The following is a 12,922-nucleotide window of genomic DNA, read 5'->3' as shown; positions in this document are numbered from 1 at the left end:
GAGCAACTTCCAAATTCACTATTCTCCCCCTCCCAACCCGAATATACAATTTTCTCCCAAATTTTACCATTCTGCCCCACAAGTATACCTTTTCCAAACTTAGCATTCTCAAGTTTGGATTATCATTTTCAATAAAAATCGTTCCCCGAAATATTTTCATGGGAGCAAGTTGTGCCCTAAAACCCACCTGTGGGCGCTCCTGCCTAGCCCTATAATAACTTCCAAACTTCGCTGGGAAATAAGAATAAAATAAAATAGCGGAAATGTTGCAATACATAATAAATAAAGATAACCAGTCAATCAAGTCTTAAAGAATGGAAAATTATCCGCTCCCAAGGTCACATGACAGTAAAATAAAAGGTAGCCAGTAGTAAGAAAATATTTGTGATTTTTGTACATACAATGTTTATAGGAATCCATCTTTATTAAGCGCAGCATCACGCGTAAACAACATAAAAATGTCTTCCTCTTTGTAACAACACTTTTAGACAGATATGTGTGATGCTTCTGAGAGACTTTTTAGTAATAGTGAGTGGGAAAAATAATAATAAACAGTGTCGAAACTGCGCTTGCGTCGTTAAGTGCCACATGGTTAAGAGCAGAAAACGAGGCGAACCATCTCTCAAATACAAAAAAAGAGAAAACTACAGTAGACAATGCTGCTACGCACACAAGTTTGATTAGGTGTAAAAAAAAGTTTTCGCTTACGCATTTCTTTCTTTTCACAACTCTGAAATAATCATATAAAACAATTACAGAATGAACTACTAGTGCGAATCATTGTTTTTAATTTATTATTATTATCATTATTATTTAATAAGTGATTCGCGAGTCAAATACAACTTATACTGTTTTGTTCTTTTCAAGAAGTTATCAAACAAGTTATCAATAAATTTTCTTCAGCGCCAGATAAGACGAAATCTTTTTAAGAAGTACTTCAGCTGATAACTTCGCCAGTATCTTGAGGTGTAGTTAAGTGATCAGATGTTCAGTGCGAATACTAGTCACTGCCGTGATAGTAGAATTAGTGCTTATGTGTACTTAGAACGTACATACGTTAAACAACGTATGTCGTGCGATGTTCAACAACAAACATTACGAAGTGTGCTATGGGAAGTGTTCCAAACGGCGCAGTCAAGATGCCATCAACGCCAGGTAAGGACGAAATCTGTAAACATGACATCATGTTTTTGTTTGCTTCTCTTAAGAAAATATAAATCCATTCCTTTGTTTTGGCTATAAGGCACGTCAATGTACATTTATAGAAGAACAATAACTATTTAAAAAATCAAAACATATTTTTAATTTAAAGAAACAATCTTTTAGCGATGAGTGGAATTTGCTAATGCAAATTCAATCATTAATCAAGTATACCGTACAAAGCGAGAAATCCCCACTTGAAACATGCAAGCCAGAGATTTGCTTACGCACAACTTTTTAGCTCATTTCCTTTAGTAAAAGATATAAATACAATTACACAATTTACTGAAGTCGGTTCACAAAATATATCGAATATCAACTCTTTCCTATATATAGTTTGTTCCACAAAATGGATTGTTTACCACTTAGATAATTCTATTGTAAGGTTTTTAATGCTTAACCTGGACTAGTTTCGATAACTGAATACTATTATTAGTGAGTACAAGAACTGTGAACGTCAAATAAAAGCAAGGGTAGTGGCGAAGAAAGTGTATAATAAGAAAAATCTGTTTAGTGGATCCTTGAATAAATGGGGCCGCGGTGGCTCAGTGGTAGAGCGTTCACTCTGGTGTTTGGGGTCCCGGGTTCAATCCCAGCCCCCGCCAAGTGAAATTTGTGGTGGACAAATATCGTGTGCGTGGGTTTCCTCGGGGTTCTCCCGTTTCCTCCCACTTTCTTCATTCCACCATTTCATTCATTACTCATCATCACCGTCTCCTTTAGCCTAACGGGCATAACCGTGGGACGTAAAACTCAAAGATTTCATTTTTCCTTGAATAAATAGTTACGAAAAAACGATTCATAAAATGTTTCAAGTGGAATATTGTACTCTATGGGGCTGAAACAAGGACCTTGCGTAAAAACGATGAAAATAAACTGGCGACTTTCAAAATGTGAGTGTGAAGAAGAACGGTTAGAGTTTAATTGGGTCGAACGAAACAAAACGGAATGAAAAAGTGTAAGAAATAGTATGTGAGTAAAACATTCGATGTAACGAAAATAAGGAAGATACGTTGGTTGGGACATTAGCTAATAAGAAACTCCATCGTGAGGTACGTACTAGAATGTACAATGGACAGTGCTGTGCCATGAGGGGAGCGAGCGGAGCAATGGCCGCGGACGCCGAAGTAAGAGGGCGCAAAATTCGCTAGAAAAAAGAAAAGAAGGAAATAGTAATAAAAGTGCTCAAAATCAAGGAAAAGCAAGGTTTATTTTTGAATATTTTCCTACGCTCCGCGCCAACAATGGTAGCGCTTCGCGACTAGGGCGCCGTCGTATGCTCTCGCCCCGGACTCTGATTTTCCACGGCATGGCACTGACGGTGGGGAGGAAAAACAGAGAGGGAGTGAAAAAAACTACAGTTGGTGAATGGTATTGAAGCAGAAAATTCCTACATGAATACACCGTGACATGGAAATTTCTGAATTTGCGTTGAATGATCTGCCAATAATAGCAAAATACCTATATGATGATAATATATTGTTATATAATTCATACAGAAAAAGCACCAACAAAGTTTTATGCAATTTTATCTTAAATAATGTAGTAACTGATGCATAGTAGCACTTGAAACTTGCATCAAATGACTTGGATATTAGTTTTAAGATTTGGTAGCATATTATAAGTAACTGGGCACCTAATGTTGTCCATAGAAATGTAGTGGCACCACTGGTTTGCATGCTTCACAATTCCTGATTCGGTCAACCCGACCTGAGCTTTCCAGGCCTTTTTCACTTTTTTTTTTTTTTTTTTTTTTTTTAAATAGGTAAATGCCATCTTCAAATTCCCGTTGCAAATCTTATTTCTAAACTTCGTACTGTTTACTGTTGGCAGTTGAAGAATGCTCTGTTCTTCGAATTATTTACAAAGAAAAAATTCAATAGAATATTCTTAGCACATTACTACCGAAAAGGTTGAAATATCAATAGAGTATTCTGGGATGATCTTTGCTTTATTGTTAGATTGGCGGAAACGGGAACAAACACATAACAAAGATCTCTTATCTTGATACTTGAACTTATAATCAGAGTGTTGAGGTTGCATCATTGACACTATAATCTAGTTTCATCTTCTCAGACTTTGTAGTTAGAATTGCTCACCAAAAGCCATTCTTCCATATGCTTATCTTTGATAGTGCTAGTTTTTGTCATCATATACTATAGAGGAACCAGCAAGAGAATGTCTTTGACAGTTCGCATCGGCATTGCCATGACTCACGTGTCAAGGCTTTTTCGGTGCATCTGCAATGGCAACTGTTTTCTTAATCCTGTAAAACAGAGTGACCATGCTTGGTAACACTAGTACCAAACTAGGAGCTGCATTTTTCCTACACAAATGGTAAGAAACTTCAGGGACCATCTTCTGATGGCTCCTCTATAATTGCATAGGATATTCTAGACATAAATTTAATAAATTCAAAGAAAAATAGTGATTAATCAGCACTAATCAGTATGATGATGATTGTAGACCGAAAACAAAAACATCAATTCTCTCCCGAGCGTTATCAGTTTTTAATAAATGACCTGCGTCGATTATTGACTAGCAACACATTTAAAAAAAAAAAAAAAAAAGCAAAGTTGTCATACTGGAGAGTTCTGAACTTACCTTCAACGTCAATAGTGTAGCTTGAGTTCAAATAAGCCCAAATTCCACTGAATTTCGTGAAAACAAGCTTGACTGAAGTTTGTACAAAATAGACATCTTTGGTTTCAAATCCTGCTCCAATCGAACAGTCTTCAAGTAGAATAGAAACATGGGACAAGACAGGCAACTCCTAGAACCCAATTCATGATTCTAATAAAATCAAATAATATGTTTGTACGTGAATGTTTCCTGTCTATACTAGGGGGTCTGTAAAGGAGAAGGGAGGCGGGAACAAATAGGCTCCTGCACGATGAAAATAGATTCGAGATACTGAGTTTTATATCAAGACAAAATAATAGGCCTATGCACTAGTATTATGTCTATACATATGCACATAAAGAATAATATAAATTTTCAACAAATCTACATGATTTGCTGAATTTCTATTGGCAGCTTTTCTATATGATATGCTATAATAGTTAATTGTAATGTGATGCTAAATAACATAGCACATAGAGTTTGAAACAGGCCAAGAAAAATTAGGAGCACTCCTGTAAGTTTCACTTCATGACAAGACTTGGGGCTGTCTCGCCTCGAAAAGTGTCGTGAAAATGATGCCTCGAATCGGAAAATGTGTGTTTCTATTGGAAATGGTCAACCTCGTCTCGTAACTCGTCACGATAATTCTGTTTCGACTTGGATTGTGAATAACCGTACTTCCTTGTTTCACTTCTGTTTATACCAGAGTATAATTCTGCATAATTGAAAAAAGAAGTAATAATCAAACTGTAGTTTTAAAAAGTAAGGGAACGCCGTACCTCACTTCGAGCACTTGGTACGTGAACATTATATAACTGCTCTATGTTATGTAGTTAAATGATAGAGGTACATGTTAGTTTAAAACCTACAGCAATGTCAACGTCTGTCCCATTTATAGGGAAATCTATTACACTATATTAGTTCGTAAGGTAATAATTGGCTCTGTATCGCAAAACCCACTGAGCTTATAAGAAGAATGGTGGCCTTCGGGAGGAGCCCTCCCCGTGGATCCTTCACTGAATGTGTGTCACATACAGAATATCAGAATATTTATTCATATGTTTATCGTGAACCCGGCCTTAATATTATCCAGATGACGCCATCAAGTCCAATGTCACTAGAATCAAATAGTTTATGTACGAAGTCCATTGAATAACACTCAGTGAGCAAGAGTGTAAAAGCGAGAATAAATCTTTAGTGCTAAGTTTATACCTAAATGACACGAACAAATGGTTACAATTTCACAAGATCGGAAGTAAACATAGTTGTTTATCTTTACTGTCACATCTTAAGACTATTTCTGAAGCATTTCCAGTGTTAAGTTGAAAAATCAACCTGAGATGTGATTTTAATATGAGTAGCTAAAGTGCATACCCAGGATATAGAATGAGTTCAGTGATACCAATATGTTTGTCAGTAAGCGTTGTTTCAATGTCGTGCTGAATTTATTAGTTTGTGCTCCAGGTGAGGATATCTTTTATGAATTCATACCAGGTATGTCTTTAATGTTATATTCGGCGTTGGGTCTAATCCAATAATAGCAAAGTTAAGATTGAATTTAGGTTTATCTTCGGGGTACGACACTTCAAACTTTCCTAAGAACAGGCAAGTACGCTTAAATTTATTTCGGGAGGGATCCAAAGTTTTGGGGAGGCCTAAATTCAATATGAAGATTGATTATTGTATATTAAAATTTGTGAAACCACCCCTAAACTTATACTAAATTTATAGAAAAGTCGGGATTTTGCGGTGGGGGGGGGGAATCAGAGCCCCCAAAACCCACTCCTTGCGTACATCCTGCTTTAAGATTCTTTTTCGTAGAAGTTCATATCATCTGAACTGTTGAAAGGCAAAACACCTTTGATTTTCAAAAATTACTCTTGCAAAAATAGAGGACTTCAACACTAGATAGAATATATTGAAATGAAATGAAATGAAATCTTTCAGCTTAAAGTTCCACGATTATGCCCCTTCGGCTAAGGGAGACGATGATTAAAGCAAGTGAATAATGATGAAAGAATTGGTGGAATGAGAAAGTGGGAGGAAGCAGGAGTACCTCGAAAAAAAACTCGCGGACACGATATTGTCCATCACAAACTTCATTGGCCGGGGAACGAACTAGGGACCCTATGCACCAGATGTAAGCGCTTACTACTGAGCCGCCGTGCCCCCTGGAATATATTGTAAGAGGAACTAAAACTTGCACGATTTAAATTTTTGTTGGGTGAATTGAGATAGATAGTGCATCTGTTTTTTTTAAAAAAAGGAAGAAAAAGAAAAAGAAAGAAAGAAATACTGCAGTCAAGTTCGACAGAAATATTCTTAAATTATTTTATTCAAAAAATTACAATATACAAATTACGTAGGACGTACAATATGTAATAAACAAAATATCTATACAAAAAAGTCGCTACTAATAGACGGCGTAACCATCTGTGGGAACTGAAGAAAAGAAACATGTTTAGATTTAAAAATTAGAAAAGCTTTACAATGAATAATTGAGGCATTCTGCCTAGTACGGCAATTTACTGGGTTATTAGTGGAATCATGCTCAACACAATATGACTTATATATATTGAAAGGCACGTTTCTTCATTACCCAAGATATGGCATTAGTATACTGCCAAATGCCGTGCAGAATATTGCTGTATATGCAAGTATACTACAGTTTTCGTCGTTTTTCTCGGTTTCACTGAGGTGTACCACACAGCTTTATTTGGAGGAATTTTTCAATTATGGAATCAATTTATTATTATTATTATTATTATTATTATTATTATTATTATTATTATTATTATTATTATTATTATTATTATTATTATTATTATTATTATTATTATTTAGAGTACAAGGAGAAACACTTCAGTTTTTGATCGGAATACGTTCTTTATGCGAAAAATAGTGCATACCCTTTTAAAGATAGGAAGTATAACATGGGATGAGTTGCTTTTACGGGGGGAAATGTGGTCATAATGGTTGAAAAAGTGATGGACTTTTTAAAGGAGGAATGCATTCTTTTTACGTAAAGGAAACGTGAACAGAACAAGGTCCTTTTTAAAGAACGAAAATATGAACGGAACGAGTTTTTTCTTTCTTTAGGAAAAAGGGCATAACTGAAGCATAGGTTTTTTTGTATGGAAGGAAGTATGAATTGAATTTCTATTTATATAAAAAAAATGTTAAAAATAACAGATCAAAACTCTTCTTTTAAAGAAACTTCCTGAACGTTTACCAATAACATATTATAAACTAAAAGTTAAGAAATCATTTTTACCGTCAAATCTTTCAATTTCATATTAAGATATTCTTAAAAGGTACAAAGAAACAAATCTGTTATATAATTGTCTGCCAAGAAGGTGTAGCAATTTTCGTGCCTCCGTTTGTTTTTGAAATTGTAATAGCGATACGTAAATTGAAGAAATTGCCGACATTGTATTGCTCAAAGCTAAAATTAGGTCAGGTTTTGAAATGTAAATGTGGCAATATTTGAATTCGTTTACAGAAGATAAATGAGAAAATCTTGGAAACAATTCTCTCGGCCTTACTAAAATCATAACGTAAATTAATTCCCGGTTCAACAGAGTAGAATGAAAAGAATTGTCTCTAAAGAGTCAATCTATTTCGCATGTAAATTACATTTCAACACTTCAGTTAGTTTCGATTTATAACTGTTCAAGAATCTAACTATATTAGGATAATTGTATATAGTTTTTAAAAAAATAAGAGAAACACACTAAAACGATATGTTCACAGCGCGTAATCTCAACAAGCTTTATACTGAAGTTAGAAATCATTCATTCAAGCCAATAGGTATTTTAATAACAACAGTACTGAACCCTGAGTCACTGTTGATCTCCATCGTGGCTATATTGTTAGCATTCGATGCCTGGCGGGGGTTTAGAACATACTTTAAGCTATAGCCTCGGAACATAAAAAAAGATTCAACTTCAAATAAACCAACTACTGTAAGCCACTGTAAATTTAACAAAAGGTGTTAAGATTTTATAACAAAATATACAGGTACATTTTGACAAGCCCGTATTCAAGAGAGAAGGATTTTGCGGGTCAGAACCTTCCGTCAAAAATTTAAGGTTGATTGGATAAAATTATATTTTAAATATTTCCAAGTTCCTCTATTGTAAGTTCTTGTGTTTCTTAATGATTTTTTACGACTGCATAGTAATAAAAGTTGCAGGGTTTTTAACTCCCCTTAAAAAAAATATATGAATTGTACTTTATCCAATGTACACTTGATAAATTCAATAAGCAACTTTAACTCCCAACGATCATATACTGGTTGGAATGTAGTTTAGCGCCCCTTTCATAGCGAGGTTATGTGGACGTGTAGCTTAACGTGGGATCGGAACCGCATGAGCTTCCACCAGATTGGAGCCCGTGTCTCGTATATAAGATATAAAGATATTGTTGAGCATAGGGACTACAAAGTCTATAAAAAGATTCTCCATTAGAAACGTTTCTCAAACGTTGTGGAGAATTGTGTGTGTTCAAACGTTGTATTGAATATAAATCTTATTTATTTAAGTGACATTTCGTAATAACAATAATTGAAAACAGTTAAGGAATCGATATTGTCGCTTCGAGTAATCACTATGCGGAAGACAGGTGAATGACTGTTCATCTAGTGTTTTTGATAAAAGTTCAAGTCAATACAGTTAGCAGTATACAATGAAGTAGCTACTTAATGACTAGAAGAAAATGTTTCTGATATCTTCTGTTTTTGATAGAAGTCCAGAAATACAGATTTATACAACATTTAAAATATACATATATATTAATGCTATAAGGTTTCTGAAAGTTTGTGGTTGAATGGAAGTGAATTCTGCAGATATTTGATCCATAATGTATAATCTATTCTAAATAATACTTAGGTTCCTGATTGCGGAAAGTATCGTCCTTCATTGTAGCATACATTGCATTTATTTAATGTTTAACAGGTTTGTTCCACATATTTTTCCCTAACTGTTGTTCTAAATACTAATTACAGTATTTTTAATTTTTTTGAAAATTTAACTAACTCCAGACCCAAATTTTAATGGTCAATAAATCAGAAACCAAAAGTCTGAGCAGATCTCATATACGTACTAAGAAGATCAAGGTTTATCTCTATGCCAAGTTTGATCAATATCGGACGAGTTCTCTAGATCGCGTATGATATACCTTAAAATGTGTGTGTGTGTGTTTTTTTTTTTTTTTAAATCAAATGGACGAGAAATGAAAATAAAAGGCAATTGAATTGTTTTGAATAAGAATAGATCATTGAATTATCAAAATGGAGTAAAATACACATTGCAGTTTCAAAATAAGTCAAGTATGCATACTAGTTATATACTTGAATTGTTTTCATTGTGGGTAAAACTAATGGCGTGCGCAACAGTATTTCTTGATTTTAAAACCTCCTTTGGCAAAATATGCAAAAATTAAACATTTATCACATTAAGATATGTATACAAACACTTTATTTTCTGGTTTAACATCCCACGATTACGTGTTGAGGCTAAGGAAACCATGACAATGAGATGAATGATAATGATGGAGTGAAGAAAGTGGAAGGAAACGGGAGAACCCCAAGAATTCCAAGCACATGCTGTTTGTCCATAACAAGGTTCACTACCGCGGGCTGGGGTCGAACTAGGGACCAAACGCTCCAATACAAACATCTAAAAAATAATATGAACTTGGGATCTTAAACCCTCCTTTCTCGAAGAGATTCTTCGTACGTCAATTGATAAAACTATATTTTGTGATGTATAACATTAAAGTTAAGTAACTTAATCGTATTTATTCAAGTATATATTCCTTCTTCAAAATAAACTATATAATACATATGAAAATAAGGCATATAATAATAATTATTATTACTGCTAGTTGTATTTAAAATTCTACAATTATTAGTGCTTGATGAAAAAATGTCCAGACATGATATATATCTGGACAAAATATTTTTTGTAGGCGCCTCCAATGCCTACAAAACAAATTTTTGTAGGCGCTAAAAAGTCTATCGTTCGTTGTCGATAACAATTGATAAATTTATTTTGGTGAAGAAATTTATATTTATTTATGTAGATCTATATACACTGCTAACTAGCAGATTGTTGTTTCTTTTTTCCTAGTGGTAACACCAGTAATGTAATGGCCCATATACGAGAGTATATGGTGTGTACTCACCTAATATTTTTTAAAGTCCATCGTATACTCCCCTTAAATTTATGAAAGAACGACCGTATACTGAGTGGATATATATTCTTTGACAGCAAGTTCTAACTTATAGAACCTTGTGAACTCTGATAGACAGGAGGCGAAACAAGGAGAAAATGTTTAGGAACATCATTGCGTACTTGTTTGCGCGGAGAAATGGAATGAGTAAACACATATGCGACTATGTTGATCGTGTTCGTTTTATTTGCGAATCCTAGCGGGACGTGCTTGCGTTTATTTCTGTTTTGAATGCCTGGATGGCTATATCCTATAACACAATAAAGGCAAATTTTTTACCATATATTTTTCTTTTTTTATTTAATTACTTGTCCACTGTAGTTTGTTGTACATCTTTCTAGCCGATGAGACTGTTTTGAAGATTTCTATGTTAACACAAATAAGGCCACATAAAATCAATGAAATATTTTGGATACTAACAAAAATATATTCACAAGAGGGTTACAGGAGGATTTTTGAAAATATGGGCCTGTATTGTGCTTTATATACCGGAATCGAATATTTTTATTTTAAAGCGAAATACTTCGTGGAACATAATTTTTAATTCGGGAAGAGGTATAAATCCACCCTTTAGTGTTTTTTTTTTTTTTTCTCCACTGAGAAGTCTCAAACGAAATATGCGTCATATTCCTTTAATACCAGATATATTGTTTTAATGAGAAATATCTCGGAACATTTCTTTAGAATGTAAGAGGAGGTGGTAAATTCACTTCTTCATAGTTGACAAACTTTAGCACTAAGCGATGGCTGATTTGAAAGTCTCAATGAAAATATACGCCGTATTTTATCAAAACTAAATAAATTTGGTGAAAGTTATCGACAAAAATTATTTTCTTTCCATTATTTAAATAAGGAAACTTCAAGTTTGATCGAATCTACCCTATTTCAGCAGCTTGTACTTTACTTCAACCACAACCAATACTGATGATCAAGATGCCATAAATAAATATAGATTATGTTTTATCAAAGTCAAATAATTTATACGTGGTTTATGCTAGAAAACTGCTTTGTATTCATATGTACAAATTTGCAACATGGGGTAGATGTCAACCCCTTTTACCCACTTATTCTTGTGACAACTCCTTTTGCAGGTTGAAGGAAATCACATACCAACTTTCATTAAAGTCAAAAAAGTTTTACGCAAGTTATCGTCGAATAGATGGACAGACACAATGTTATTAGTCGCCAAATCTCAACTTATAAGAAAGTACACAAGAGAACAGAATGTATATAAGAGGTTAAGTTTGTAATAGTAAGATAGTAGAAGCTCTCACGAAAAGTTAAAAATAATTCTTTTTAATTCTCCTGAAAATTCATTCACGTACACATCCGATAGAGTAGATCACTGGTGAGACAATATACGCCACAGTGCTCGAAGCTTTTAATACAATTAGGCAAACACCCAAACGCTTTCTAAGAAGCAACATTTAAAAATAGTCATGGAGCTATCGTATTGGGATATTCTAATAGGAAGAAGGCATCCGTAGCCTTTTCCTCCTACATTGAATGTTTCATCAACTCCATGTTCGACCTTGACCGGATTCTTTGTCTCTAATTACAATCACTTACTTAGCTGCTTATGCACATAGCAATAAGTTGCTTACCGTTTGATCATGACACGGTGGGAACATTGCCAATGTGTAAAATGCCTACCGTATGCAATCGCAGACGCTTTAAATGAACTTTGCCCTGTTGAGGCAGGACGTATCTGAAAGTAAGGAGACCAAAGTACATTGTATTGATATCCGTAAATCACAAACCTGGAAATCAGCTTTATATTTTTATGAATATAGCCCTAGTAGCTTATATTTTCATGATGTCACAAGACAACAAGTGGGAGGTAGAGTCAATGCGGAGTACCATTCCATCTCAGTTCAAATCAGGAGGAAATCTTGGATGCGGTGACTAGCATGTAGAACTTTTTTTTTTATTACTATGCCAGTCACATTAGCCAATGAAGTATTTAACAAGCCACTTTACATTTTCTTTCTTTCTTTTTGTGTGTGTGTGTCAGAGGCGGATCCAGGACGGACTTCTAGGGAGAGTTGGAATACTGCTCCTTAGAGCTACTTTTAAGAGCTCCAAACTCTGGAATGGGTTTTATTTATATAAAAAAAATAAGAAAGTTTCCTCTTCTAGGGGGGGGGGGACAATTGCCCCAATCGCCCCCTAGATCCGCCTCTGGTATATGCGCTTCTATGTAAAGTAAATGTCCACATTAAGGCTTCCGACTAACCGAGTGTTTACCACGCATACATTCTGTAGGTATGGCTAGGCTATGGGGTTCAATTCAGGTGGAAGCATATGTGATTTACACCCCACTTTATTTTTAAAGTACAAAATACATATTTTTAGAAGTTTTTGTTACAAAATATTTATTGTAAATATTTTTAACTGATTCAAGCGTGGACTACGATCCTGTGTAGAGACCCCTGAGCAGCATTTGAACGAGTATAGAAGGAGCGGGCCGTCCAGTTGGTGGGTAAACACATTACCAACTATGCCACAACGATTCTTGATCAAAGGTTTATAAACTATAATATGCAATAGGTCTACTGTTAGAGGAAGTAAAGAAAGCTTCGTTGCTATCAGCATTATTAGTAAACAACAGAATCAATTATATTGTTCTCAATTAGAGTTAGTAATATGTTAAAAGACACTCTTTCCTACTTTATTTTATTTTAATTAACGTCCTACGTTATCCTTCTTTAAGCTAAAGGAGACAAATGATTAATGAATGAAGTAATTACAAAACAAGTGGTGGAATGAGAGTGGGAGGAAACGGGAGAACCTTGATAAACCCAGGGACACGATGTTGTCTACCACAAATTGGCATGGTCCGGAATTAAACCATGAATTTCTTGCG

At 34.6% G+C, this 12,922-nt stretch overlaps 1 protein-coding gene across 4 annotated transcripts in view; it reads left to right on the top strand.

The window, feature by feature from the left end:
• LOC145673082 (uncharacterized) overlaps positions 1-12,922 on the top strand; it is a 91,760-nt gene that overhangs the window by 43,179 nt on the left and 35,659 nt on the right. The window contains exon 1 of one of the 4 annotated variants that reach the window (XM_081742435.1): positions 638-1,155. The exons of 2 other annotated variants lie outside the window; for them this stretch is intronic. In XM_081742435.1, coding sequence (XP_081598561.1) covers positions 1,110-1,155 — 46 coding nt within the window. In that variant the 5' untranslated portion in view covers positions 638-1,109. Of the gene's footprint in view, positions 1-637; positions 1,156-4,991; positions 5,287-12,922 lie in introns of those variants that run through there. One more of the 4 variants, XM_081742433.1, reaches the window with a different exon arrangement.

This window comes from Thermobia domestica, chromosome 16, assembly GCF_964235325.1.
Source record: "Thermobia domestica chromosome 16, izTheDome1.hap1.1, whole genome shotgun sequence".
NCBI lineage: Eukaryota > Metazoa > Arthropoda > Insecta > Zygentoma > Lepismatidae > Thermobia > Thermobia domestica.
The sequence above is the reverse complement of the archived record's forward strand: the minus strand, read 5'-3'. Positions and strand labels throughout refer to the sequence as shown.